This window comes from Dioszegia hungarica (assembly GCF_025882075.1).
Source record: "Dioszegia hungarica strain PDD-24b-2 chromosome Unknown MKK02contig_6, whole genome shotgun sequence".
Classification (NCBI taxonomy): domain Eukaryota; kingdom Fungi; phylum Basidiomycota; class Tremellomycetes; order Tremellales; family Bulleribasidiaceae; genus Dioszegia; species Dioszegia hungarica.
The window spans coordinates 1,966,665-1,993,512 of NW_026515768.1; the positions used below are offsets into that span (position 1 = coordinate 1,966,665).

The following is a 26,848-nucleotide window of genomic DNA, read 5'->3' on the forward strand; positions in this document are numbered from 1 at the left end:
CGAACTCCGTACCGCTTGGGCAGTAGCTGACCTCAAAGAGCACGATGGCACCCAAGCAGCCCGTCGCCGGCCCGTCCAAGCCACGAGCTTCGGTCAATGCTCCCGCCCAATCCCCTCCCCCACCTTCGGCACTCTCCGCCTTCTCCCCTTCCGGCTCCCTCTTTGCCCTCGCCCACCCCGCTCTTGGCTCCGCCGACAAGCTCACCATCTGGGACGTCGAGGAGGACAAGGTGGTCACCGAGTGGGAGATTGAGGGCGCTAGCAAGGCGTCTTCGGTCTGCTGGGTCAGCACCTCGTCCGCGGGGTCACACGGCAAAAAGAAGAGAAAGAAGAATGATGGCGAGGTCGAGGATGTGGTAGTCGTTACGACTACCAAGGGGCAGTTGTTCTCCTTCTCCCCTTCTCGCGGTGTTCAGCGCAGGCTGGACCTCCCTTCTCCCGCTCTCGCCTCGGCTGCAAGCGAGCAAGGTCTCGTCCTTGTCTCCACTACGTCCCTCCACCTCATCTCTTCGGACCTCTCCTCCCTCACCGCTTCCATCCCTCTTCTACCCAACACCGCCTCGCCTACTGCCCTCGCCGTCCTTTCCTCGTCCACTGCCGAGTCGATACACCTCGTCATCGCATCCTCCTCCGCGACCGTCCTCCACGTCGACCTGGCAACACACAAGATTACTGAGTCGTCCTCGTCCATTCCGGTATCCACCTCATCTGTCACCTCCCTTATCCCCCTTCCAACCTCTTCGCAGGGCACCTCCTTCCTCGTCATCTCGGACGACGACCGGACAGTCTCCCAATACACCATCCCCTCCGGCAACAAGGCACGCCTGTCGTACCGGTACGCCTCGCCCACCCTCTCGCCCGCGCACTCAGCATCACTACACGCATCCTACCTGTCCATCCTGCACAAGTCGGGCGAAATATCCCTCTTCCCCCTTCCTACCACACTCGACCTCAACCGCCCCAAATCAGATAGCAAGCCCAGCGCTGTCCGCTTTCTCGAAGGCAAGACGGAACGCCAAGCGCGTATATGTCGCGCTGGCTTCTCATCCACCGAAGGCGAGAACAGCATCGTCGCTGGTCATATGCTCGGTGCGGGTCGGATCAGATGGTCTCGTGCCGCCTTTATTGGTGCGGACGGGTCCCTCCTCCCAGAGGTCCGGGTGAGGTGCGACGGGCAAGACCTCGTAGCCAAGGCGGATAAGAATGCTGGGTCATTACAGCGCTTCTCGGCGCCGGCGGCAACGACCGAACTCCCCTCTACCGACTCGGCGGCCGCCACTACCCTCCCGACCGACGTCGACATGGCCGACCTCTCCCTCGGTGAGCGTCTCCTCGCTATGCCGAACGGGACAGGTACTGCCGAGCTCCCCAACGGGGTCGATGCCAAGTCCAAGGCCGCACCCACTCTGGACGGACCCGTCAATGCCCAATCCCTCACTCGGCTTCTCGTCCAGGCTCTCCACACTTCCGACCCTGCCCTACTCTCCCTTTGCCTGTCACATCGCGATCCCGTCCTTATTCGGAATACCATCCGGAAGATGCCCGCTCAGCTCGCTCTGCCTCTTCTTAAAGCGTGCGTCGAGCGCCTGGGACAGGGCAAGGGCGCGAATAAACGCGGTGGAGGCAGAGGTGCGGGGCAGAACGAGCAGCAAGGAAGGGGAACGGTAGAGTGGGTTAAGGGGGTGTTGGTAGAGCGTGGTGCTATCCTCATGACTGTAAGCTTTTCCTTCACTCTTCCTGCAACAGAGAAAGAAGCTGATGATTCAGATGCCATCCCTCCCTGCCCAGCTCTCCTCCCTCTCGCGCCTCCTCGACACCCGTCTGCAGTTGTACCAACCCCTCCTCTCCCTCTCTGGCCGGCTCGACCTCGCCCTCGCCCAAATCTCGATGCGCCGGATCGCGCTCGAACAGGCCAATTCCGCCAAACAAGGCGAAGACCAGGGCGCGCACTATATCGAGGGCGAGTCGGACGATGAGGAGGTGGAAGTGGAGATGGGGGATGGGGAGGGGGAGGTGGAGGATGTGGATATGCGCTTGAATGGGAGCGATAGTGAGGAGGATGAGGATAGTAGTGATGAGGAGGAAAGCGGGAGTGAGGATGAGGATGATGATGAGGATGACGAAGAGGAAGATCCGTTAGAGTCGGACGATGGGGGGTTGTTGGAGCTGGAGGCGGAGGAGAGTGAGGATGAAGGGAGTGGGGAGAGCAGTGAGGAGGATTAGTGCATCTTTGTCATACGTAGAGTAGTACGGAGGATGTACCTGGCATTTGGTCTTGTCAGTCTGCTGTTCTTGATGGTCCAGCGATGATAGGGGCGACTGATTACGAGGACACTTTATATGGTCTGTGGATCCGGCCACCCTCACCCCGAGGATGAAGGTGCGGTACCGTGGAACAAACTTGAATCTCTCTTTTTGCTCTTTTTTTACCATGTCTCACCTTGGGTCTTACACCGATAAGCCGTACGTTCAAGTCTGCTCGTGATCTATCGTTATTGCTTTTCAAGTTCATACGTCCCTTTGCATAGCGTGATCCGATAGCGGAACCCAGTACGAGCTTGTCGATTCTGGCAAGCCCAAAAATGCGAAAAGTTTGATGAGGAATGCGGAGTTGCGTATGGCGCTGTCTAGGCCTGCCTACGTGTAGCCAAGGGGAGGCGTGTCGCTCGATTTCGGTCTTGAAACTCTGTCCATCGAGTTCTCGCTACTGGGATACGATACACCATCTACACACTATGTATCGAGTACGGCCGCAACATACACACGAAACCCATTTTGCCCAAAATAGCATACCGATGCCCGATCCTCCTTTAATCGCCTGGATGTCATCGCTGTGGTGGCTGAGAGGGGTAAAACATCCCCCAGCCTAACTGAGGATGATAGTATTGGATCGAATATGGGTGTTGGATGGGGTATGGGGGAGGTGGGGGACCTTGAGGTGGCTGATGCTGATGCTGATGCTGGTGCTGGTGCTGGTGCTGGTGCTGGTGCTGTGCGTAAAACTGGGCTTCAGGGAGGGGCTGATGATTGAGACGAGTATGTGGCTGGGGTGGACCTGAGCCGTTTGGTATTGGTCGGGAAGCAGGCATGGGAACCGAGTGTGCCGCTGGATGCGTCGTGGGCAATGATGAGGAGGATGCGCTGGTGGGATGGGGAAGCGAAAATCGAGTGGAGGTGGATGAGGGTATTGTGGGTTGGTCGAATGTGATCGGAGGCGATGGGTATGGAGGGTCGAAGGGATCAGGATCATGGCGCTGAGGCGAAGGTATCGACTCGAGATTGTCGAGCATGGAATCTTCCCCCCTCCTCGCCCCCTCTCCGGCCAATTCGCTCTCCGTTCCGTTTGCGTCCTTCCCCGACTCCGCCGCCTTCTCCCGTATATCCACTGGACTCGTACATCCCTTGGCATTATGCCCCCTATGCCCGCACTTCTTGCACCTCTGCGTCCCCTTGGCGATATACCCATGATTCAGCGCCATATCCCTCGGCATAAACAGCGCATCCGCACCTTCGCCCTCCTGAGCCTGAAGTGGGCCGGCAGGTACGATTTCCCTAGTCCCATCATTCACCCAGGCATCTTTCCGCCGCTGTCGATCTTGCGTCTCGTTGGCGTGCCCGGCGAGCTGGTGTTTGAGGCGATTGATGGTCCGCTGGCGCGGTCTGGAGCCAAGCGTCTTTTCTAGCGCTTGGCCGATCAGGGCCGCTGCGGACGCTTGGCCAGTTGAGGATTGAGGATCTGAGAGGGGTAACTGGACATCAGCTCCACCTTTCTCCTCCATTCCTATCCCTCCCGTGAGCAACGTGAGACAGGGACACACCTTGTGCTGTAAATACCGCTTACTATGTATCCCCAACCTAGCCGGATATCCCCTCCCCTGACACGTATGCTCCCCCTTCAGCGCCCGAATATACACCTCCTCCCCGACGACAATCCGCCCTGCTACCTTCCTCGGCCGGATCCGGACCTGGTATTCGCACGCCGGCCGCCCATCCTCCGCTGGCGTGTTGTGCGGGCAGAACCAGATGTGCCGGTCGTTCCCGTTGCCAGCGTGCGCTTTGACGGGGGCGCGGTGTTGCCGCAGAGAGTCGTCTACTATGGCGACGTAGGCTGCGTCGAGGTTGGGGAAGGTTTGGCCGATGTAGAGAGGGGCGGGAGTGGCGGTTGAGAGGGTGGAGGGGGTGGGGAGGGCCGAGGTGGAGGCGGAAGCGGAAGCGGAAGCGCAGACGGAGGGGAGGGGGGAAGAAGTAGGCGCTGGCGGCGGTTGATGCACGCTTATCATAGTGCTCGATGTTATGTTTAAGTCTCTCGGATCCATCTCTGGGCCTGCTGAGGGCGTAGGGCGTCTAGAATAAAGGCGATGAGGTGCGGAGGAGAGGACTAGACTCTGCATCGACGCGATGTGACCTCTGGCGATGAAACGAAGCAAATTGCCACTTCGGGCAATTCTTGAGCGTGGCACACGATGTGGCACTTTCTTGGGGCTTGTACAGGCTTGTATACAGACCATCCCAATCCGTCTCGAGCAAGGGGTCATGAGATGGTATTCTGCGTGATACTGCGGACTGGTCTGATCGCTGATCAAAGGATCTCAGACAACGAAAGGAGCACCGCCGACGCCAAGGCGATTATCAGGACTGGCTGACTTGCAATTTGCTCTGTCATACATATGCATATCCTACCCCCCTCGCCACTCGGTCCCCTGCAACATGTCCCAAGTCGACGACACCGATATCCCGTATCTCGTGCTCGCCGCGAGCGACGATACCCTTGCACAGCGCACATTTCGGTCGATCCCCGAGGTCGTCGAGCACATCGAAACCTACCTCCAAAGCAACGCCCCTTCCTGGGTTCCGCTCGACAGGGAGTCCTGGACCAGCATCGCGTCGATAACTGCTCCTCCCGCCGCAATCTTCCTGCTTTCCGTCGGTAAAGAGGACAACTACACGCTCACAGCTGTCACCGTTTTGTCTGCCGTGTGCTCGTCTGCAGTGAACCATCAGAAGCAGCGCGCGGACCCGGAAACCGGCCGATCAAGACTGACGATTGTCAAGCTCGCAGGTTTTGGGGTAGCTGGAGCAGGCACGGTATTGCTGAGTGGCATTGGGCTGGCGGAAAGGCTGCTCAAAGGTCTTCATCTGCCACACGCGGTTTCCTACATGATGGTGGCGAATGGCTTGCAGGCAGCAGCTGTTGGGCACTCAGGCCCGCGTCCTTCCGCACCGATCACTGATTCCGACGATGACGATATCGAGCTTGGGGCTGTATGAGCGTAGCCATCAGTCTGGCATGAAGCTTGTTCTACTCCATACCGGCCAGCGTACTTCACATGTACGTCCGACTTGAACTATGCTATCACTAGTCACTACACCGACATCCAGGATACGTGCTTCGATCCAACCCCCAGCGTTGCGGTCAGTCGTACCATGGATCTGATAGGCTGTGCATGATCTCCGGTTGCGCGATGCGTTCCAGGCATCTGCTTGTGGGATGTCGTTTGCAATGATGTAAGGATGTCCATCGGCCGATCAAGATTTCAATCATTTCATGCCTTTGAGACGTCATCAAAGAGAACAAGGGAGTCCGCGTCTGAGTGTAGCCGTGGCGCTGCTGCCTTCCGACAGCGCCTTGCCTCTCTCGCTGCAACGATGATAAAGGAGCCCGCTCATAAATGTTTCAGTGGAGGTACTCTTTCTCAAGCACGCCATTTCCCGCATACGGCCCATCAGAGACCCCATCGGATCAAGGGAGGTACAGCTGCACCCCCTAGCTGAATGGGCACAAAGGGATCCCATGACTGCCCCCTCTCGCCTCTCGCCACTCTCCGTCTCCGCCTTGCCCTATTCGCTGCTTCATACTCACGCATACCACACCTCGACATGTCCGGAGACCCGAGCCAAGACCCTACTGCTCTGGAACTTGGCGGCTGGCTGCATGACAACCGTGACCGCCTTTCCAGTGACGTCGCGACCGTGCTCAAGCGGATCACGAACGCCTCCCGGAACTGGACCCCAGGCATCGTCTCAGTCGTGAGCGTGTTCATGACTGCAAACCTGACCGTGTTCGTGGTGGCTACAGAAGAGGTGACCAAGGAAGAACTCGGCAAAGTCCTGGTTGAAACGGGGGTCTCTTTCGCCCTTTCTGTCGGGGCATTGGCAGCCATGATCAAGGACTTCGGTAACAAATCCACGAGGAAGGTGTTGGGCACAGCGAGCGCAATCGCGGGGGCCGCAGGCCTGGCAGCATTCTTCTTGGCTCCAGAAGTATTGGAGAAGATGGGCCTGTCGGCTTCCGCGGTTGGGCCTACGATCGCCCTGACCTCTGGTTTCCAAGTTCGTCTTTACGAGTGGTTTGAGGACAGGGGAACCGTGAGATCATCGGCGACGAGGAAAGAACGGAGACTGGGACCACTACTTGATGATCCTGGTTGCGCATGTCCACCATGGCCGGGTACCAATGTGGAGCGGACGGAGAAGTCCAGCTACTGATCAATACCCTTCCCTCCTCGTGCCATATGCAATTGCAAGCTTGATCTCAAATAAGCTAGACGTCAGAGATTCACGCCCCGAGAGCCCTGCAGGTACTTGCCCATTACTGAAAGGGCCTCCTGGATCCTCGGAGCCCACCTGTCTCGACTTTTGGAGCCCTCCATCCTTTGATGTCGATCACTTCGCTATCACGACTCGGCCAAAGCAATCTGGCGCGCATACGCAGCGGTAGCCTTGCGAGCGAGCACGTCACTCACTGCGTCACCGATTGGCCCTCCGCCGAGTACAATGGATCTCTCTGCAAACGCACAGTATATAGATCACGGACATCAAGCGCAATCTATTTTCTCCTGACCCAACCACCCAGACGTACTCACCGTGTCTGCTTTACGTGCTGATCCAAGCAGTACTCTGATCAACATGTCCGGCATCACCTCTGCCTCCCAACCCGCTGCTGCCGTCGAAGTTCGCGCCTTCCTTGGCACGATTCATACCCTGGCGACGGACAGCTCCCGCGAAGCCTATGTGACGGATGATCAGCAAGCGTTCCTACGATCCGGCCTCGCTTTCCGAAGGCTACGGCACGATTCAGACTTGGCGGATCTCACCAAGTACGCCGCTGTGCTGGTCTCAGCTCAAGGTGAAAACACCGGCAACACGGAGTTCTCAGGCATTGCCAGGGAGGACTGCGCGGAGTTCGTGATTTCAGCGATGCAAGATGTGGCTCAATCCGCACAAGGGGTCCACAGACTGCATACGGGGAGCGGCGCGGAGGGCAGTGTTGTGCTCATCACCCGGCTTGCCTTGGCGAATTTCGGCGCTTCTACTGTCTCGACTCAAGGCTTGCCCGAGGTCGATATCGGCGGTGGCGCGAAGGCTTACCTCATCAGCATGAGGGTGGGTGGCGTCGCTGAGATTGTCAGTCGCGGGAGTGCCTCTTCTGCACAACGTTGAGCGCCCACACCTTCTCCACCCTTTCCATCAGTCGTCCGTATCTGTATATACATGCTCCATACCGTACCATACAACGCATCTCACCAAGCCATCGGCATGAGCGTACATCCTGATTGGCATTCAATTCTGCATGCAATTAACAAAATCATCTGTGAATAAAGTTGAGGATGAAGAATGCCCCGAGCGCGAGCATCACGCTGAAGATGTAAAATACCGCCCGTTCCTCCCCGCCCATGAGGTTCAAGAAGGGGTAAGGGAAGCGACCGTTGATCTTCGCGCAGTGCTCGACCCAGAAGGCGTAGAAAGCGCCAAAGGAGGCGGCGAGGAGGGGTGCGCCGAGAGTCGATGCGGGTGGGTTGTAGCGCTTTTCGAGGGTGAAGAAGTCTGGATGTCAGCTGTTTCCCCTAAGGAGCCGGTGTGAGAGTGAGCAGTATATGATCGGAGGTAATGAGGTCAGGGGGTAAGAGGCAGGGAGAAAGTTGTAGACTTACGGATAACGAGCGCGACGGCGGGCAAGAGGTGCATGCTGATATCCATCCAGAGCGGTATCCGGAACAAGAGGCTCGCATCGCCGGAAGAGCTCGGCTCTGCGCCGCCCTTTGCTGACGCAGGCATGGGAGGGAACATCAGGTCAGGCTTGGTCAGCACGATACCCCACTATAGGGTCAGCAATCATTCTTCTATCAGGAAGCAGCTCCTATTGGGGATGAAGTAAGACATACGTAGATCGTGGAGATGACCACTTCGATTGGGAGGGCAAAGAGAAGAAGGATACGCCTGATGGGCTGAAAGACTGCAGGCGCGTCAGCTTGAAATTGAGTGGGTCTCATGGTACAGCCAGGCTGCTGAGATGGGGTTTAGAAGTCGGACTGACCATTGACGGAGGGCAGCATGTCTTGCGACGCGGACATGATCATGAAGATGACAGTGACAAGCAAGCTAGGCACCCGTCAGCTGAGGATTTATCTCTATTGGTGAGGAGATACTTTAGCTCACCCGATGATGGTAAGGTACTGCAGGAAGCCTTGATTATCAGCAGAGACTCAGAAGCGCTACCATGATCATCGCTGACTCACCTCCATACTGTTGTCGTCAGCTCAAATCTCAGCATTGGACGTCAATCGCGCCGGATAGCTCACCTGAGGCGCCATCACCTTCCCAGCAGCTACATCCTGCAACGCTTGGAAGCCAGAGATCATCACCCCCGCCGAAGCGAGGTGGAGAAAGGCTCTGAGCTTGCGTGGCTGTGCGTCGACCGGCGCTTGGTTGACGTGTGGGACTGGGTAGTTCGTGTGCATTGAGGGCGCCATCGTGAGGAGCCGCGTTGTGGGCGCGGTATACTAGCTGAGTTGTAGATGTGTTTGCAGGATGAATGGGCAGAGTAGAGTGGGCCAAAATATCGATGATCGATGACCGATATGTAGGCAGTGCGGGGCTCCGTAGAGTCTAGACCCTCCTTATTCGGCCGCCGAGACACAGCCAAAGGTAGGGCAGCTGCGAACCAGGACACCTTGCGCGTTATGATCAGATACTATATGAGCCTGCGCGGTAAAGGTCTGAGCAGCGCAATGTCCACGGAGAAAGTGATACTGCTCAGTCCGGACGACAGATACTGTGCATCGAGGCAGCCAAGCCTTATCACGCCGGCCGCTCTGGCCCTCTGGCCTCGGAAAGACTTACGTTGCGATACTCCGCGAGGCCTAGGTCTCCGTCTTCCTACGACAGTCGCGCCCCTCCCCTGGACTGGTAAGGCAAGTCGCAGCACCGGTACAGAAGCTCATTGGAACGGATTTGGGACGACCTTCTCAGCCACGAAGGCGGGACGAAGACGAAACACACACGTCCTCCCCGCGTGTTTCAGATCTGTGTGCGACTCCCTCATCTTTGACGAGCCCGGTGAAGTGAGATTTACGCCGCCTTTTGTTCTCGTCCTTCCCACTGTATATAGGTGCATGCAGTGATTGACTCGGTGAAGTGGTGAAAGGGATGCTCGATTATACTCTGTGAAGTGTGCGATTGGGTAGGTGAAGTGGTGAGGTGGATTGACGAGGGTGGTGAAGGGGAGGTAGGGGTATATAGGGCGGGCCTGAGAGGGGTAGGGAATGATCAGCCATCCCACAGCTACCCGCCACTACCACATCACCCCACTCCCCCACTCATCACCACCATGTCCACCACTTTCTACTCTCCCTCGCGCCCCGCTCCCGCTCCACCTTGCTCCTCTCGGCCGTACAACGAGCTCCCTGCGGACCACCCTTTCCTCAACCCATACACTCCCAGGCAGCTGCCTCGCTCTACCTCTTGCTCCAGCCTCGACTCGGTCTATACCCAGTACACCATTCAAACCCCGCCGATCTTTGCCCCCCTTCACGTCAAACGGGCATACACCACCTCTCCCGCATCCGGCTACTACCCAGACTCCCTCTCTCGCAGCGCCCACTCTCCCTCGACATGGGTAGCATCTCCCACTCCTGTCCGCAGCACCCGTCTTGCCCACTCACACCACATCCCGCGCCCCTCCAAGCCCTTCAATCAATCTCCCACCCGGTCCTTCATCCCCCTCCCCACCGAGCTCTCCATCCTGGACGCACGGCCTCGAGGCAATCTCCTTGCCGACCTCGAGTTCATCGCTGGCAAGAAACTCCACTTCCCCTTCCTCCAATGGCGTAGGGCATCTCAGGAGGATAAGGAGGTCAAGAAGGCGGGCAAGAAGGAGAAGCGGGGCTCGGCGGGCGGGAAGAGCGAGAAGACCAGCAGCCCGGCGCGTTTGACCAAGGAGAGGCGGAAGAGCGAGGAGGAGGAGTATCTTTTCGAGGTGGGGATGATGCGCAAGGGTCGGGCGGGGAGAGGGGTTAGGGAGGGGAACTGGGTTTGAGCTTTGTATGCCGGTTTGTAGCTGTATCTTCCACATTATTTTTCGCTGTAGACGATAATGACCATCATGAATGACCTTTATGAGCATCGTCAAAGCTTTACTCGAGTCGCATGAGTATGCATCAGCCTGACGTAGTATGAGATGTTAGAGAAGAATAGACTGCCTATCTTTATTTACGCACCCGCTCATTGGCTGGCTGGTGCTGACAAGTGCCACAAACGGGGTCAAACTCCGCCACCTCGCTGCAAGCCAAGTTGAACCTGCACCTCTAGCGATCATCCATACATCTCTAGCTATTATCTCTGTGTAGGAATCAGTATAGTCAATAGAGAGGCACAGAGGTACCCACATCACTGAACCTCTCGCAAAATTCGCTAGGATGCTTCGCAAATTCGCCACGCAGCGATCGCTTCGCCAGCTCGGTGGCCCTTCGAGTAGGTCTTCCGACTTCTTGCCGCTCGATCTGGGGTATGCCTGGGCGGCGGAGCGTGATCGGCTCGTATCAGGCAGTAGCTGATATTGCAGGCCAGCGTTTCTTCTCCACCACCATCCCTCGTCATGCAGATATCACCCTCACCGTCGATGGGAAGGAGGTTACCGTTCCGCAAGGTATGTTGATGCGTGGTATCAAGGTGGACCCTAGCTGATGTGTGAAGGAACTGCTCTGATCCAGGCTTGTGTAAGCTACCGCGATCCTTCTCGGCAGAGTCAAAGCTGACAAAGTATAGGAAGCCGCTGGTGCGACCGTCCCGCGGTTCTGTTACCATGACCGATTAGCTATCGCTGGAAACTGCCGGATGTGCTTGGTCGAGGTCAGTCCAAGCTCGACAGCTTAGACCTCATGCTGATGGCCAGGTCGAGCGCTCTCCCAAACCCGTCGCATCCTGCGCCATGCCAGCCATGCCCGGATCCAAAGTCTTCACCAACACTCCCCTCGTCCACAAGGCCCGCGAAGGCGTCATGGAATTCCTCCTCGCCAACCACCCCCTCGACTGCCCTATCTGCGACCAGGGTGGCGAGTGTGATCTCCAAGATCAGTCCATGCGGTACGGATCGGACCGGACTCGATTCCACGAGATCACGGGCAAGCGGGCAACGGAGAACAAGGACCTCGGACCGATCGTCAAGACCAGCATGAACCGGTGTATCCAGTGCACCCGGTGCGTGCGGTTCGCCAATGACGTGGCGGGCGTCGAGGACCTCGGAACGACCGGACGGGGTAACGATCTCCAGATCGGGATGTACATCGAGAAGACGATGGACTCGGAGATGTCGGGAAACATCATCGATCTCTGCCCCGTCGGCGCCCTCACGTCCAAGCCATACGCTTTCCAGGCGCGACCATGGGAGCTTAAAAAGACCGAGTCGGTCGACGTGCTCGATGCGGTCGGAAGCAACATCCGGGTCGACTCGCGGGGCGTTCAGGTCATGCGCGTCCAGCCCAAGATCAATGACGAGATCAACGAGGAGTGGATCAATGACAAGACGCGGTATGCTTACGACGGGCTCAAGTACCAGCGGTTGACCACACCGCTGGTGCGTGAGGGGGACAAGTTTGTTCCCGCCACTTGGGAGCACGCGATGGAGTCTATTCGTCATGGGTTCCTCAACTCGGGCGCGCGGGGAGATGAGATCAAGGCGGTTGCGGGTGCATTGGCGGACACGGAGTCCCTCGTCGCGCTCAAGGATCTCATCAACCGCATGGGATCCGAAAACCTCACTACCGACACCCCTCTCGGCCACCTCCCCTCCCCTACCGGATCCGAAATCCGCTCCAACTACCTCTTCAACACCTCCATCGAGACTGCCAACGAGGCGGATGCGGTCCTCCTCATCGGTACCAACCCACGCCACGAGGCGGCCATCCTCAACACCCGTTTCCGGAAGTCATACCTCCAGACCGGCGCAGAGTTTGCGCTCATCGGCGAGAACTTTGACTCTACGTTCGAGTACGAGCACGTCGGGACGAGCGCCAAGGACGTCGAGTCGTTCTTGGGCGGGAAGGGTAAGGGGGCGTTTGGCAAGATCTGGAAGGAGGCCAAGAAGCCATTGGTGATTGTCGGATCGGGCGTGATTGAGGGCAAGGAGGGAGCGGCGGTATTGAAGGCGGTGTCAAAGCACATGCTTGACAACTCGGCCAGGTTCTTGGCGGAGGGATGGAATGGGTTCTCAGTTCTTCAACGAGTAAGTCTACCTGTGACTCACCCCCTTTTTCAGTCCAGCTTTTTCTGGGATAGACGGCAGTCCCTGTTGCAAACAGTGTTTCATCTGGGTGGCTGCTACATTTGGAGGGTGGAATTTGAGGGGCTGAGCAAGGCACAAAATGGAATAGTGCTGACTATCAGGCTGCATCTCGGACCGCCGCACTCGACGTCGGCTTCACCCCATCCGCCGCCGCATCCAAAGCCACCCCCAAATTCGTCTACCTCCTCAATGCCGACGATATCGACCCCTCCACCATCCCCGAGAACGCATTCGTCGTCTACCAAGGCCACCACGGTGACCTCGGCGCGCAGTTCGCGGACGTCTGTCTTCCCGGCGCGGCATACACCGAGAAGGCCACCACATGGGTCAACACGGAAGGCCGGAGTCAAATGGGCCGCACCGCCGTCCCACCACCCGGAGCCAGCCGGGAAGACTGGAAGATTCTCCGTGCGCTCTCCGAGGTCGTTGGCGAGCCATTACCATACGACGACATCTACACCCTGCGCGAGCGGATGTGGGACGTCTCGCCCACCCTGCTGAGGTACGATACGCTCGAGCGGCCATCGGCGGAGCTGGTCACCGCGGGTCTGAAGCAGTTGTCCTCGGCATCAGTATCGGCAGGCTCGGCAACGGCGTTCAAGAAGCCCATCTCGGACTTCTACAGGACAGATCCTATTTCGAGGGCGTCGGTGACAATGGCGGCGTGCTCGAAGGCGTTCACAAAGAAGGAGTACGAGACGACGCAGGTGGATGATGCGATTGGGGGTCAGGTGAGCCTCTTTTGCTGGACTGATCTTGCATGGGGGAGGACTGTGGCTGACAAACAGGCATCATACGCATGAGTAGGGCCAGCTTCGCGTGCGACTTTGGGACTGTAGAGGGTTTGGTCTTTCGGAATCTGTATGAATGGTAATATGTCATGCATGCATGTCATGAACCTGCCTATACTACGCCCAAAATTATGATACTGACTACGAGACGCAAGCACGATCTAACTACATACCACAACATACGTCAAGCTACAAAAGGCATCCCTTGGCTAGCGCTCCTCACCCCTTCACTCAGCGACGTCAGGACATCGATCTACCCATCATTCTATTACTCCGGCCCGTCCTCATACGCTTCATTGACGAAAGCCTCCTCGTCCTCAGCCCCGACAAGGTCACTGGCAAGAATCACGAGCGGCGTCTGTCAGCTACTGATACATACTCGCGACTGTCAAAGCTCACGTTTTCGGGACGATCCTCGTCTGCATCGTCGAACTGTCCTTCGTCGGCATCTTCAAACTGCCCTTCGACAGGAGCTTCTACGTGTTCCACGCCAGGAATTTCGGCGTTCTAGGACTCTTAGCTGACCGTATCACATGTGTAGTCCTAGTGCCAGCCAGACTTACGGCTCCAGGGGCGTCATCGACAGGAACTTCGGCCTCCTCTAGTCCGTCGCCTCCTCGCGCGTCGACGATCTGCATTGATCAGCTGCCTATTCATAGGTAGAGTAGTAGCAAGGCGGACTTACGGCGTCTGGGATGACCCCGTCATTGGCGCCTCCCTGGGATTCTGCGGCGACCTCGGGAGCCCAACCTCCTCTCTCGTAGAGGGGCAAAGGATCAATGTCGTATTCGTCCTGTAGGACTGCGTCAGCTGTCTGGAGCTCGAGCAAGAGAATGACAGCTTGGACTTACCGGCCCATCAAAGTCGTCGTACATCTCGACGTCTCCCGCCTCGGCCACATGCTCAGCAGGTCCCGGGCCCGCCACATCCGCTTGATGCCCGACAAGAAGTTCAGCTCCCTGTAGTATAAGCAAGTCCCCTTGATGAGCACCCAAGAATCAGACTTACCTCATCGACATCTTCCCAATCATCTTCCCACTCTTCCTCCTCCACCTCCACCTCTTCCCTCTCACCCATGACAACATCGGGCTAGACTATCAGCCTCGCTCTTGTAGTGCAGTGTCACACCTGGATCGATAAAGGCTACTCACGACGTCTCGGTCAGGCATACCATCAACCTCCTCCGCCTCCGCACCTGCCACAATGAGTGGCCCCAAGGCAGCGAGTTCCCATCTCATCTCTGCAAGCACCAGATCCTCCATCTCGAGATCCTCTTCGGGCTCAAGGACCCTGTTGCCGTCTCCAGGTGGGCTCCCCCCTCGAGAGGATGCCGCCCTTTTGCTCTCGTCCGAGTCAGAGCGAGCGACAGACCTCTCGCGGTACCCTCCCCCCCGGCCTGCCACGGGCGCCACCCTGGCCGCTCAAGCAGCAGGAGCTCTGCGCCGCTTAATGACAGGTGCAGGCTCAGCGGAGGGACTTCGCTTGCCCCTAGCTCGCATGACCTTTGGTTGGACGGGAGCGAGGTCTTTAGCGGCCGCAGCAACATGTACCCTCTTTGCCCGGCGGAGTGGATTCCGCCGCGGCGCGTTGCCATGATCCGTTGCGGCGCTGGCGTTCATCCGAAGGACCTCGAGTATGTGCCGGGCAGTGTCGAGCAGGTGGGAGGATGTGCTGACCAGGGTCGCGCCGCAAGCGATTGACAGCTGGATGTCACCTAGCACTAACGACCGGATGTCATTCTCGGTCCCAGGTAGCTCCACAGGTAGTGCCCGCTTAGCCTTGGAGAACACCGGATAAAGAGCATCCTGCAGCTGAACGCGTAGATGGAGCTCCGAATATGTCATACTGCTTGTGACGGGGCATGAGGGATCGACATGGTGGGAATCAGGGTAGACGAAAGCTATGGGACCCGTGTGTCCAGTATAGCATGGATCGTCGGTGATGATCTTGATGCCATGGTCCTGAGATGTCAGCTCTTGCAGGCAACAGATCTGTGGGACTTCATATACCGAGAAATTCTTGATAGCTCCCATCAGCACCTCGTCCTGCTCAGCGACCCCGGTAGACCAGAACATATAGCCCCAAGTAGACGAAGCGCGGATTTTTCGCCCGATCTCATCAGAGTATGCAAATAGGGGGTTCGGGGTGTAGTCTAGCATCGTGAGCGCTAGAGGAATGGTTGGGTAGGGTATTGCTTTATGAAGCAGAGCTGCAGATATGAGTAGGTGGATGAAGATGGAAGTCGAAATGCTGCTGGATACATCGCATACAGCATGGGCAGCACCGCCACCGGGAGGTGGCAAGTCGCCAGCACAACAAGTCACGAGTCGAGTCGATGAATGATCCCGCGCTACCCATCCGCAAACAGCCGATGACTCTATGACCGCATCAACGGCCGAGATTCCGGCTCCGCAAAATTCCGCAACTCATTCCTTTGTTGACGCCGTTCCTGGCATGTGAGACGCCAATTATGCGGCTTTACAAATCTCCGAAAGTCGCCGCTGTGCGGTAGGGGGGCAGCTGAAGCACGCTAATTCATACTTCGAAATCGCGCCGCTGATCTCGTCAGATGTATCGGGAGCTAAATGTAAGGGGGGGCCACCTGATAGTCGGAGCGGCGCTGTGTGCGGCAGTCTCAGTATTGGTCGACGCCCCACAGCGACCTGGATCAGGCTAGTCATCTCGAGGAGCTGGTCCTTATGTTGCGATCCATGAACTGAGTAACTAGGGATTGGCCTTCGAGACTGCGAGATCGGCCAGCGGCAAAATAGAAATAGAAGAATTCCTATCAGTAATTACAAATATCGACTCAAAATCAATCGACCGGCATCTTCCGACTCATATCTCTAGGTCAACATCCGGGTCCTTGAATGGGCTCAATAACTTTTTGATAGCTCCTTCACCCATATCCATCCCTTCCAAAATATGCGACTCACGCCTTACGAAGTCTACCGCTTGAAGTCCCTTCAGCATCATGCGGTCCTAGGATCGGAATCACACACGTACAATGCCCATATTGTGCGGGAGAGCTTGAGAGTGAGCTACAATTGGGACGTGCCGGTTGGTACTATTAGAGAGTGCTAATAGCAGGATCGCGGCGCGCATATCATCGGTACCAAGGAGAAGTGGCCTTCCACCACCCGCCGCTTTCTCTGCGTGCTGCCAGATGTCGGTCCTTGGCCATCCGTTCCCCACAATTGGGAAATGATCCGATTTTCCTATTTCGCCGCGTACTGCGAGGTCGCGGACGTCCAGGCCAAAGCCTTCGCAGCCATGAAGGTACCGCCGCCGGGGAAACGGTGCTTTCCCATGCCTCATCAGCTCGTCTTGGACACCATCCGGCAAAATCGGCCGGAGACGGAGGAGCTTTACAAGATGCGTGGATATTTCACGCAGCGGTCACTGCGCCCGCACACAGCTCTTCCAGGTGAATACGCATGGTTGATGCTAGATGAAGTGTGAGCGCCTCCCTCTTGTCCTACATGCTGTCTGCTGATGCCACGCAGAGATCAAAACCCCCGCCTTCAGCTCAATACTACCCCTCTCGCCGACCCGCTCGCCAACATGATCCCCACAGTTGTCCAGCAAGACTCGAACCCCGCTCCTCGCCCTAAGAAACGATCACGGAACGGGCGGAGTGCGGCGGCTAGGGAGAGTGCGAAAGTACGGAGGCTACAGAGGCAGGCCAGCAATTGGGAGGATATCAGTTGAGGTGATCCGATCCGCGGAGGATAGCTAGAATCCTGCAGGCCCATAATTTGTCTAGTCGTGTATAAGTATGTACGCACATATCGGTCTGTAGCGCAATCCTTCCCCCATTGCTCGACAATCTACCACATCTCCACTAACTCGCTCCAGGAAAATGTCAGTCTGCTCATGCTCTTGCTGGCACAGCCGCTGGGTGGCTGGGACTTGATTGCTGTTAGGAGAGAGTCTGAAACATGTCTCGGGCGGACCTTGATTTTCGATCCCGTTTGGTTCCGGGGGCAGTTTGTGGCAGTGCCACACTCGATCTCTGTTAAGTCTCTGCGCTGATTCATGTGACTAACTTAGCTGAGCCAGAATCGCCTTGCATCGCACACAATCGAGAGCATGGGACGCCGTGAGCATTGGCGACAGCGGCTAAATGGCGATCAAAGACTTGCTCCAATACTTTACCTGCCGACTCCACATTAAATTGTCAATCAACTGACATCATTGTACTCATATATATAGTCGGGGCAACATACAAGGCCCCCGGCCTAGGTCCCACCCCCTTTGGCGCCGGTCAAGTGGGTAGGCTGTACCGCTAACGTGAAGCTTCGCTACCCAGCGAGCGACGAAAGTTCCACTGCCAGAGTGCTGTCACTACGTGTATTCCGGACTTCCACATATCCCACTCGATGAAGGACGCCATACCCAGCCTGAAGATGATGTCAAGACCAGGTGGCAACACTGCGCCCTCGCTAATGTATCACACCATCAAGCACGTGCTGGGAGCCGGAAGTTACTCGTCCTCCCGGAGAGCAAAGGAGGGCAAGGGCTTCTCAGCGCAGCTAGCTCGACATAATTTGGCACGACCCACCTATCCCTCGCAGGTATATATAGGCCTATTGTGGAGATTGTGCATCGACCTTCATCACTTCTCCTATCCTTACCCACAAATTCACTCTCCGCTCTCCACCAGATGAGTGAGCATCATACTAAAACTCGCAAAGCATGTCTCATGACCTTCGCTGTAGTGCTCCCCAATAGTAATAGTACGGGAAAATACCAGCCTGGTATACCATTACCAGGGTCCTTAGTATGGTAAATTACTGATACCAGCTATATGCCTTGGTATTAGTATGGTATTTAGTATCGGCCCCCGCGAATCCAGTGGTAGCAGGTATTACCAAGTACTAGGCCTGGTATACCAAAAATACCGCAGCTTTTCCGCCACCCGTCCTTTCCTGAGCTGCTTTCTGAGTGGCGGTCCCGCCAGGAGGACTCTACGTCAGTCTTCCAGCTCTCAGGTAGCCTTGAGGTACATGCGGATATGCACTGACGCTGCTTCTGCATCTGTGACCACGAACGGCACTCCTTTGTCGCAAGTCAGACACTACTTTGTCCGAAGTCAGACACCACTTTGTCGGAAATCAGCACCGCTTTGATTGGTCTACGGCCTGATGATGGCTTTACCATGGCCTGAGAGGGTAGATACGCCGATGATTGGACTACATTGCTGATCAAAGTAAGCCTCAATGTTCGCATGATTGCAGCCACATACGACTTTAGTGGCGGACTGGGTGGCAACGGAAGCAAAAATTGCTCCTCATTCCTCACTGGATCTCACCCCTGTCCGCACTTTCGGTACGAACTGAGCAGGGGTAGGCTGGGGGAGGAGCGCTCCGGGCAACCTGAGCACCTTTATAGCATCATAAGGCACTCTATTGGACGATGGAGAGTCGTCTAAAGATTTCCACTCGGGCCTGGTATGCCATGGTATACCAGCTTGGTATTGGTATTTTACCAATACCATGCTTTCCCGCCTGGTATAGTACAATTACTTATCAGACGATTCTCCTGGTAGATAGTATGATATTTGGTATTGGCCTCCAGCCCTCCGCTGGTATTAGTATATCTACCAAAATACTATTGGGGAGCACTACTTCGCTGCCCATAGCACATAGCTGATGTCAGGCTCTTCTTACGCATCCCGCCAGGCCTCTTCCAGGCCAACCCCAACGTCCGGGCTCGAGGGATACCAGGCGCCTCCGATGTCTGACATCTGCCGTCTCTCCGGCAGCACGCTCTCGAGCTCTGTGCCGGACGAGTGGCGCTACGACAGTGTCCCTTCCATGTGAGTCATCAGCCAAGCTTGTACATAATCCCGTAGCGGATCAAGGATACGGTGCTAAATATCTAGTGCCAGTACGTGCGGTAAAGACGATGCAGGCAAACCGAGGCCCGTTCCGTCAACCGATGAGCCCCAGCCCCGAGACGGCGCTGGAAAGGGTGAGTCAGGAGATGGAGGCAAGTCGTGATTGCTATCGGTGTTCCACTACTAGCTCAGATGCATGCTGCTTGGATACACGGCTCTCCACCAGTTCTCAGAGGTCTCTGCCCCGACTTCTCAGTTTGCGACGGATTACTGGCGCCCACGATCAATGACTTGAGAACTATCCGACGGCGCCGAGGTCATTTCCGCTGGTCGGCAGCCGGGATACTGCGCCGTAAATTTCTTGGCAGTGAACCAGCTGTGGCGGAGGCAGGTCAGGGAGTTAACGCGCGTTGTCTACAGCGATTGGGCCGATTCAAATTTCAGACAGCCGAGTGGATCTTCAAGCCCTCGAGCACGTAGCACACCTGATTCAGAGCTGTTTCCTATGTGGTCTCTCTGTCACCCCAAGGCGGAGCGCTTACCCCGAACCGTTGAACTGCTCTCATCCTTTGTTCTCATGGTGACGGCGAGAGGGTCCGGGGCGCACGGCGCTCGACTGCCACAGACTTCCAGTCTTGTCTTCGTCCAGCAAGGATCACATCTTCGAGTCATGGTGCAGCGCCTGACGCAACGGTCCATCATCTGCACTGATCTGTGATAGCCAGACTAAGTACTGACGGCGATAACAGACTCCTTTGCGATTTCTCTTCGTTGCCGCACAAGCTTCTCGGACCTCTTGCGCTTCTCCAGCTTCCTCGGCCGGTCCATCGAGGCGTCCGTGCGTCTGTGCTTCTCTGCTCATTCGCTTCAGGCCTGCTTCTGTGCTTCTGGGGAGGTGAGATCGCTGATCGATGACGATCCACGCCCTAGGTCTTCCAGCCTTATCGGCGGGATCAAAGGATGTCTTCTGTCGAGCGAGCACGACATATATCCACTTTGGCTGCTACTCGACGACAGCTATCGCCTATGAGGACTAGCCGTTTCCCAATCGGTGTCACCTCACACCTTCCGCTCGATCCCCACTTACAACCACTCTTGCCACTTGCCAACAACCAGTTCATACAAGTCATGAGTAGGTTCTCGAGCTGGGTGACCAGATCGCCACCCGTTCCGCGGAGCGCTACGCTGACGAGTCAGTTCTCTCTTCCAACCAATCCAGCAACGGCGGCTCGACACTGGAGTCCGCTCATTCCTCTGTCAAGTTCCACATCGGGTCTCTCAGCATTGGGAACGGGGCATGTTCTGCCCAAGGGTCCCAGGGCGATACGTTCTGCACCTCCACTTGCTCCGGGAGAGTTTATTTACATCATCCGACGACTGGTAGTGAATGACGGACCACAGGATGAGTACGATGAGCAGCAAGACTGGCAAGAAACCTCGAACGGGCGAGGACCCCGACGACCAGCAGCCGCAGGGCGGAACCCGCCACGGTCGCTCGCGATAGGGAGGGAGCCAGGAGAGAACCCCGGCGTCCATGCCGCCCAAGAAGAAGAAGTGAGAGCCTTGCCTGGCGACCAGTCAGCCATGTAGTCGGGTGTACTGTGGAATGCATACTGTACAGAGAGCGTACGCGGCGTCTCATGTGCTCGTCGTCAGGGACTGCTGGTAGTATCCTCTCGACCCAGTCAAAATCATAGCTCAATGCTTCCCATCAGGGGTGAAATAGTCAGCAAGCGTAGCCAAGAGCGATGTCGATCGAAATCAGTGCTTCATCAGCCTCATCAGTGTTGAGTCACACACGATTGATACACGTCATTGTCAATACAACATCAATGCTCCATATACTATAGCTGAGTATAGCCTGCACCCCGACTCCCCTTTGCTCAGCCCCACGCGTGACACGCCTACCGCAAACGCCCGCTCTCCTCGCGCTAGAACCTGTCCCGCTCGTCCCATTTCCGGGCATTCTACCTCTCAGCCCGGATTCAAGCCCCGCGAAACCCACTGGTACGATAGGCTACGGTCAACGCCTGAACCACACCGCCGTGTTCTTCGGGACCTCGCCACCCTCGCCTAGCCCCTCCGCCCCACTGCACACCAACACCTCCGCCCCCTCAGGCACGTCAACCCCCTCCCCCTCAAAGTTCATGATCACCTCCCACCCTCCCTCTCTCTTGAAGTGCAACACCTCCTTCTCGTTCACGATCCACTCCATATCCTCCTTGGTCTGCAGCTCCCTCCTCAGCTTGAGCGCCTTCCGATACATGCCCAGCGTCGACCCCTGGCGCTGCTCCTCCGCGTCGACCGCGTAATCGCCCATCCAGGCCGGCTGGGGCAGATGCGCGTCTTTGCCGTCTGCGGGACCGAAGCCGAAGTTGGGGGCAGAGGCGAGCCAGGGAAGAGGGACGCGGCAGCCGTCTCGCCCAATCTCACGGCCAGAGGTACGGTAGAACGTGGGATCTTGGCGGGAAGCGGCAGGGATATCAGGGACTTCGGGGAGACCGAGCTCTTCGCCCCTAGTAGAGTCAGCTCGGAGCCCTGTACGAAAGGGGAAATTGAGCTGAATCGTGGAGAGGGATAAAAGTCAAGAATGACTTACTGGTAGATGTATGCCGAACCGGGGAGAGCGAGCATCATGAGTGTCGCCGCCCGCGCCCGCCTCAATCCCAGAGCCAGGTCGCACGCCGGATCTTTGCCGCCCGAGAGGAGGAACTTGGGGTAGTAGTGTAGGAGCTCGGTATCGTCCCCTGGAGCGATCTCTTGCGGGAGCCCATAGCGAGTGGCATGGCGAATAACCTGATGAGTCAGCTCAGTCTACGCCTCATACCTCATCTGAGAAAGGCAGAGTGAGCAAGTAGCCTACATCGTGATTCGAGAAGACCCAGGTGGTGGAGCTGCCCGACTCCCTGACGTCCGCCAGGCTCCGATCGATCTTGTCCTTGAAGTCGTCCCGCTTGAAAGGGCACATGAGCATGTCGAAGGCGAAAGACTGGCCGAGACCCTCGGATGAGGCGTAGAGGCGTTTCCGATCGGACGCGACCCATGCTTCCGCGACAGCGCTGCTTGATCAGCTACTACCTCAATCATAACGGACTAGCTGAAGGTCCGACTCACGTGAGCGGCGGATCATACTCATCAAACACCTTCCTCCACTCCTTGTATATATTCAACACCTCATCCCTGTCCCAAAGCGGGTGGATCTTGTTCGCCTTCCCATCATGTAACTTCTCGAGATGAAGCGCGTGCTGATCCTTGTGGCTCATGGGGAACTCGAGGTCTTTGGCGAGACCGTGCGCGACGTCGACTCGATAGCCCGAGACGCCGCGGTCGGCCCAGAATCGAAGGGTCTTGAGGAAATCGGCGCGGACCTCGGGGTGTTCCCAGTTAAAGTCGGGCTGGGAGGTGTCGAAGATGTGGAGGTAGAATTGACCGTCCCCGACGGGTTCCCAGGCGGGGCCGCCAAAGTTGGATTGCCAGTCTGTGGGTGGGAGGGAGTGGTCGGGTCCGAGGCCTACGGATCGGCTCTCTGGCCAACAACGTGAGATATGATGAGACGTACCGTCTCGGAAGATATAGCGAGATCTGGCGTTGCTTCCCTTTGGGCTCTTCAGTGCTTCCTGGAACCAGACGTGCTCATCGCTTGAGTGATTCGGGACGATATCGACAATGATCTTAATTCCATTGGCCTTGAACGCGGACATCATCTCGTCAAAGTCGGCAAGGGTACCGATGCGAGGGTCGACATCGCGGTAGTCGGCGACATCGTCTGGTGAGTCAGCATGATCTCAAGTGCAGCGTGCCAGATACACTCACATCCACCATCTTTGAGGGCAGAAGGGTAGAAGGGAGAAAGCCAGACGGCGTCCACGCCAAGCTCGGCGAGATAGGGGACCTTGGCGGTAATCCCCTTGAGATCGCCAATGCCGTCGCCGTTTGCGTCGTAGAAGGAGCGAGGGTAGATCTGGTAGACGCAGGCTTGACGCCACCAATTCCGAGCGGCTGAGACATCAGCGGTGATTTAACTTCATAGGTGTAGAGGGTTGTCGAGATGCCAGAAGAAGGGTGGCGGTGGAGATAAACTCACTCATGTCTGCACCAATCTTGGCGTCTACCAGCATGGTAGACGACGCGTTGCTATGCGATAGGACGAGGAGGTGGAGTTAGGTGGCGCTATCTGCGAGAGACAAAGTTGAGTGCTGAGGGACGGGGGAAGTGATGTTCGAGGGCAGAATTGATATGAGGGGTGCAAGGGAGTTCGAGGGGGCAGAAGAGCACTAGATATCAGAAGCGTGAGCGACTAGCTTTCGGCGTCTTGGGCGAGGTAAGAAGCTAGCTCGGTGGGGAGTGATATGTCAAGATGACAGATGAGCGATGCCTGTTGTGCTGTGAAAGGAGGAGCTCGGACGACGTGTCAACAAACCCAAACCATCTCCCCCCACTTTCATTAGTCCTCGCCGGATCAGCCGACACCGCCGAGTCACGAGGCCATGGTCCGCCCGGTGTATACGGTACTAGCCTGGACATACCTCATCTGCCGCGGAACGCGCCGATCAGAGATGAAACAGCGGGGACCATGGGAGTCGTGAGGCCGAGGGGGCGGTGGAGGACGTCAACGCGTACGCGTCAATGCGTAGCGGTCATGTGACTGGCGGTGCACCGGAACTCGGACCGGTACCTCGCTATATGTACAGCGAGTACTCTCTGCGTCTTTGACTCAAGGATATGTTGACATGACGTTTCGGCTCGGGGCAGGGACTGCCTGTACTTCGAGTCTGACTGTATGAGGGACATATGTACTGGATTGAACGCGTATTGATTCGCTGGTGTTGCCCTCCTCCTCTCTGCGAGTGCGAACGCTTCCGACGGAACTCTCTCCCGCGTCATCGGTCAATAGCCGAGCTAGCCGAGGTGCATCTCGGAGGCAGACTTGAAAGTTGCAACTATGTATGTACTATATACCTTGCTCCCCCAGAGACCTCCTAACTTGAGGCCCTGATATAATTCTCAGCATTGCCCTCTACGACTTCACGCGCCATGTCCAACATCGCCTCCCCGCTGCACGCCCTCGGCCCATACAACTACTCGTACCTCCTCCTGATCGCGACCTTCCTGCAGACCAACATCGCCTCTCCAAAGGGCGCCATCATCCGTCTAGGGAAATACGACAATGCCAACCCCCGTACCGACCTTGACAAGATTGAAAAGGACGGGAAAGTGTCGCCGAACTTGATTGCCAAGCTGCGGAGACGGGAAGCGGCGCACCAGAATTGTTATGATAATTTGGGGATCTTTGCGGCCGCTGTGGTATGTTCTTCTCCTTCAATCCTTCTGCTTAGGGTACGAGAGCTAGGGATATACAAGTGGATAGGGGATCATGGTGTGGGAAATATAGCTGATCCTTCAGGTGGCTGGCAATGCGGCCGGCTTGGGGTCGAGATTCATGAACACCATGGCAGGGGCATACCTCGCTATCCGATGCGTCTACAGTATGTTTTACCTCCTATGACTGTCTGGTCCGCTTTGTAACATCAGAGCCCATGCTGATGGCCATAGTCTACGCCTATATCAACACGACCGGCAAGCAGGCCTCTTACGTCCGAAGTGGCTGCTGGTGGGGTTCAAACTGTGCGTACTTTTGACAAGAAGTCTCGTCTACCGCTGACCCGTCAGTCTGCTTCCTCACCACACTGTGGAAAGTCACCACAGCCGTCAATGGCGGGCGGAGCCTTCTTGGATAGATCGTTAACTTAATCAGCTAGATGTCAGATCGGATCTACTCCGTACGGAGCCCCACGCGCATACATTGCACACACAGAGCAGCACACACCTTTGGGTAGATCCTGTCCCTCTCAAGCACTGACACATCCCTTTCTGACTGCCTTTCGCGATGTTTACCTTGACTTGTGCTGGCGAGAGATCTGGAGACCTCCGGCTTCTAACCATTTTACCTTGCTCAATTCATCACTAACATAGCGCGCAAGGCTTCACATCACCTGTCGAGAATCAGTGTAGCCGAACCGCTTTTTAACATCGCCAGATCCCCTTCCTACCTACTCGCCACATCTTGCCATCTGTCGAGACTGACTACCTAATCCGCACTTCTCGTCCCGTTCACACATTACAATGTCGTGAGTGATCAATATCTCCCTGGCGACGTACAGAGACCATAGCTGACTGATCAGCAACGTCTACTTTGACATCAGTATCGCCGGTGCGCTCACCCTTTCTGTCCTCACACCAGGATCTCTGCTAACAAGCAGGCGTACACGCCGGCCGGATCGTCTTCAAGCTCTATGACGCGGGCGTACCAAAGACTGCTCGTAATTTCCGGGCTCTATGCACTGGCGAGATGGGCTACGGGTACGCCGGCTCGGGGTTTCACAGGATAGTCCCAAATTACATGATCCACGGGGGTGATATTACAAGTAGGTCCCGGATCCTATCGAGTGGGGGACTTGCTCATACTGTAGAGCATAATGGCAGTGGTGGCAAGGTATGTCCCTGCTCGACCCGTCTCCCGCGCCTTTGCCATAACATGGCGTAGAGCTGATCGCTTCCAGTCGATGTACGGCGACACCTTTACCGATGAGAACTTTACGCTTCACCACACTAAACCTTTTCTCCTCACCATGGCGAATAGAGGTAGATCGATGAACAACTCTCAGTTCTTCATCACCACCGTCCCTACGCCGTGGCTAGATGGTCATAATGTCGTCTTTGGGGAGGTGGTGCAGGGGGAGGATGTGGTCAGGCGATTGGAGGCGTTGGGGACCGCTTCCTTCTCAGGCAGTAAGTCTGTTAATGCGGCGCTGGTGGCCTCGGAGGTGGGGTATGACGGTGTCTGTGTTGATATGGTTTAGATCCCTCGGCTGAGACCGTAATCACAGCTTGCGGGACCGTCTGAGCCACTGCGATCTGAGAGTGGGGTGGATCTGGAACGCCTGTAATACGCCCACGCCGCTGAGATTAGGAGGATGACATCTGGAATTTTTTGGTCACGTCGTAGCTCTATGCGATACCAAGTGAAAGTCTCCAGCTCCAGGCCAGAATGTACACTTCCAGCTAGCTGCAGACATGCATGATCATGGTCCGTGTCCGATATGCAGCTGCATGGAGCCGCCTGAAGCATTACGTACAGTTTGTGAGCCCAAGCCAAAACTCCTCCCCCACTCTTCTCCCTCCACTCTCCACCCATACTGCAACCACACCCCCACGATGCAGAACTACTCCTACCATCTCCTAGTCCTAACCATCCTCCAAGCCTTCATCATCACCCCGCGCATCGCCATCGCGCGACTCGGCTTCCTGGACAATGTGAACCCCCGGCAGGCGCTGGACAAGATGGAGAAGCTGGGCAAGTGGGATAAGGAGGTCGTAAAGCGGCTGAGAAGGAGACAGGCAGCGCATGAGAATTGTCTGGAGAGTCTGGGAGTGGTCTGTGCGGCTGTTGTAAGCCGTCTTGTTTGCCTTTGTCTGCGGAGGGAAGAGCTGAGGCTGATGAACCAGGTCGCTGGGAATGCTGCTGGTTTGGATGCGAGGTATATGACGCTTGCTACTGGGGCTTACTTCCTCTTGAGATGTTCATTCAGTACGTCGTAACCCGTCTGGCAGTCAGTGTGCAAGACTCGGTAGCTGATGTGACAGTCTACCTGTATC

General features: G+C 56.5%; 13 protein-coding genes across 13 annotated transcripts; 9 read left to right on the plus strand and 4 right to left on the minus strand.

Annotated features, from left to right (window-relative positions):
• Positions 1–44: 44 nt before the first annotated feature.
• Positions 45–2,223, plus strand: MKK02DRAFT_23265 (uncharacterized protein; the record flags this gene model as incomplete). The annotated part of the gene is made up of 2 exons (XM_053086699.1): positions 45–1,715; positions 1,768–2,223. The coding sequence occupies 2 exons, from the start codon at positions 45–47 to the stop codon at positions 2,221–2,223; spliced, it is 2,127 nt and encodes a 708-aa protein (XP_052948307.1).
• Positions 2,224–2,825: 602 nt separating this feature from the next.
• On the minus strand, positions 2,826–4,280 carry MKK02DRAFT_31955 (uncharacterized protein; the record flags this gene model as incomplete). Its single annotated transcript, XM_053088408.1, has 2 exons — positions 2,826–3,749; positions 3,819–4,280. The coding sequence occupies 2 exons, from the start codon at positions 4,278–4,280 to the stop codon at positions 2,826–2,828; spliced, it is 1,386 nt and encodes a 461-aa protein (XP_052948308.1).
• A 427-nt stretch (positions 4,281–4,707) lies between these two features.
• Positions 4,708–5,268, plus strand: MKK02DRAFT_42928 (uncharacterized protein; the record flags this gene model as incomplete). The annotated part of the gene is made up of 1 exon (XM_053092212.1): positions 4,708–5,268. One exon carries the CDS (start codon positions 4,708–4,710, stop codon positions 5,266–5,268), a length of 561 nt encoding a protein of 186 aa, XP_052948309.1.
• A 609-nt stretch (positions 5,269–5,877) lies between these two features.
• MKK02DRAFT_31957 (uncharacterized protein) lies at positions 5,878–6,486 on the plus strand (the record flags this gene model as incomplete). Its single annotated transcript, XM_053088409.1, has 1 exon — positions 5,878–6,486. One exon carries the CDS (start codon positions 5,878–5,880, stop codon positions 6,484–6,486), a length of 609 nt encoding a protein of 202 aa, XP_052948310.1.
• Positions 6,487–7,585: 1,099 nt separating this feature from the next.
• MKK02DRAFT_42931 (FAR-17a/AIG1-like protein) lies at positions 7,586–8,750 on the minus strand (the record flags this gene model as incomplete). The annotated part of the gene is made up of 7 exons (XM_053092213.1): positions 7,586–7,824; positions 7,932–8,097; positions 8,163–8,233; positions 8,315–8,379; positions 8,437–8,464; positions 8,517–8,523; positions 8,580–8,750. The coding sequence occupies 7 exons, from the start codon at positions 8,748–8,750 to the stop codon at positions 7,586–7,588; spliced, it is 747 nt and encodes a 248-aa protein (XP_052948311.1).
• An 857-nt stretch (positions 8,751–9,607) lies between these two features.
• MKK02DRAFT_31959 (uncharacterized protein) lies at positions 9,608–10,315 on the plus strand (the record flags this gene model as incomplete). Its single annotated transcript, XM_053088410.1, has 1 exon — positions 9,608–10,315. One exon carries the CDS (start codon positions 9,608–9,610, stop codon positions 10,313–10,315), a length of 708 nt encoding a protein of 235 aa, XP_052948312.1.
• Positions 10,316–10,785: 470 nt separating this feature from the next.
• On the plus strand, positions 10,786–13,362 carry MKK02DRAFT_36225 (uncharacterized protein; the record flags this gene model as incomplete). The annotated part of the gene is made up of 6 exons (XM_053089375.1): positions 10,786–10,924; positions 10,972–10,994; positions 11,044–11,127; positions 11,171–12,499; positions 12,661–13,290; positions 13,348–13,362. The coding sequence occupies 6 exons, from the start codon at positions 10,786–10,788 to the stop codon at positions 13,360–13,362; spliced, it is 2,220 nt and encodes a 739-aa protein (XP_052948313.1).
• Positions 13,363–13,682: 320 nt separating this feature from the next.
• MKK02DRAFT_31962 (uncharacterized protein) lies at positions 13,683–15,509 on the minus strand (the record flags this gene model as incomplete). The annotated part of the gene is made up of 9 exons (XM_053088411.1): positions 13,683–13,715; positions 13,750–13,857; positions 13,914–13,982; positions 14,036–14,164; positions 14,202–14,309; positions 14,359–14,439; positions 14,502–14,746; positions 14,828–15,311; positions 15,360–15,509. The coding sequence occupies 9 exons, from the start codon at positions 15,507–15,509 to the stop codon at positions 13,683–13,685; spliced, it is 1,407 nt and encodes a 468-aa protein (XP_052948314.1).
• A 766-nt stretch (positions 15,510–16,275) lies between these two features.
• MKK02DRAFT_31963 (uncharacterized protein) lies at positions 16,276–17,061 on the plus strand (the record flags this gene model as incomplete). The annotated part of the gene is made up of 3 exons (XM_053088412.1): positions 16,276–16,386; positions 16,441–16,808; positions 16,857–17,061. The coding sequence occupies 3 exons, from the start codon at positions 16,276–16,278 to the stop codon at positions 17,059–17,061; spliced, it is 684 nt and encodes a 227-aa protein (XP_052948315.1).
• A 701-nt stretch (positions 17,062–17,762) lies between these two features.
• MKK02DRAFT_31964 (uncharacterized protein) lies at positions 17,763–19,487 on the plus strand (the record flags this gene model as incomplete). The annotated part of the gene is made up of 8 exons (XM_053088413.1): positions 17,763–17,927; positions 18,017–18,110; positions 18,157–18,324; positions 18,349–18,422; positions 18,591–18,668; positions 19,012–19,171; positions 19,238–19,326; positions 19,419–19,487. 8 exons carry the CDS (start codon positions 17,763–17,765, stop codon positions 19,485–19,487), a joined length of 897 nt encoding a protein of 298 aa, XP_052948316.1.
• Positions 19,488–21,215: 1,728 nt separating this feature from the next.
• MKK02DRAFT_36226 (glycoside hydrolase superfamily) lies at positions 21,216–23,310 on the minus strand (the record flags this gene model as incomplete). The annotated part of the gene is made up of 7 exons (XM_053089376.1): positions 21,216–21,708; positions 21,792–21,988; positions 22,056–22,251; positions 22,307–22,703; positions 22,752–22,958; positions 23,006–23,191; positions 23,277–23,310. The coding sequence occupies 7 exons, from the start codon at positions 23,308–23,310 to the stop codon at positions 21,216–21,218; spliced, it is 1,710 nt and encodes a 569-aa protein (XP_052948317.1).
• A 916-nt stretch (positions 23,311–24,226) lies between these two features.
• On the plus strand, positions 24,227–24,930 carry MKK02DRAFT_42938 (uncharacterized protein; the record flags this gene model as incomplete). Its single annotated transcript, XM_053092214.1, has 4 exons — positions 24,227–24,496; positions 24,597–24,678; positions 24,746–24,817; positions 24,863–24,930. 4 exons carry the CDS (start codon positions 24,227–24,229, stop codon positions 24,928–24,930), a joined length of 492 nt encoding a protein of 163 aa, XP_052948318.1.
• A 385-nt stretch (positions 24,931–25,315) lies between these two features.
• Positions 25,316–26,052, plus strand: MKK02DRAFT_36227 (cyclophilin; the record flags this gene model as incomplete). The annotated part of the gene is made up of 5 exons (XM_053089377.1): positions 25,316–25,320; positions 25,375–25,403; positions 25,453–25,617; positions 25,663–25,685; positions 25,753–26,052. The coding sequence occupies 5 exons, from the start codon at positions 25,316–25,318 to the stop codon at positions 26,050–26,052; spliced, it is 522 nt and encodes a 173-aa protein (XP_052948319.1).
• Positions 26,053–26,848: the final 796 nt, after the last annotated feature.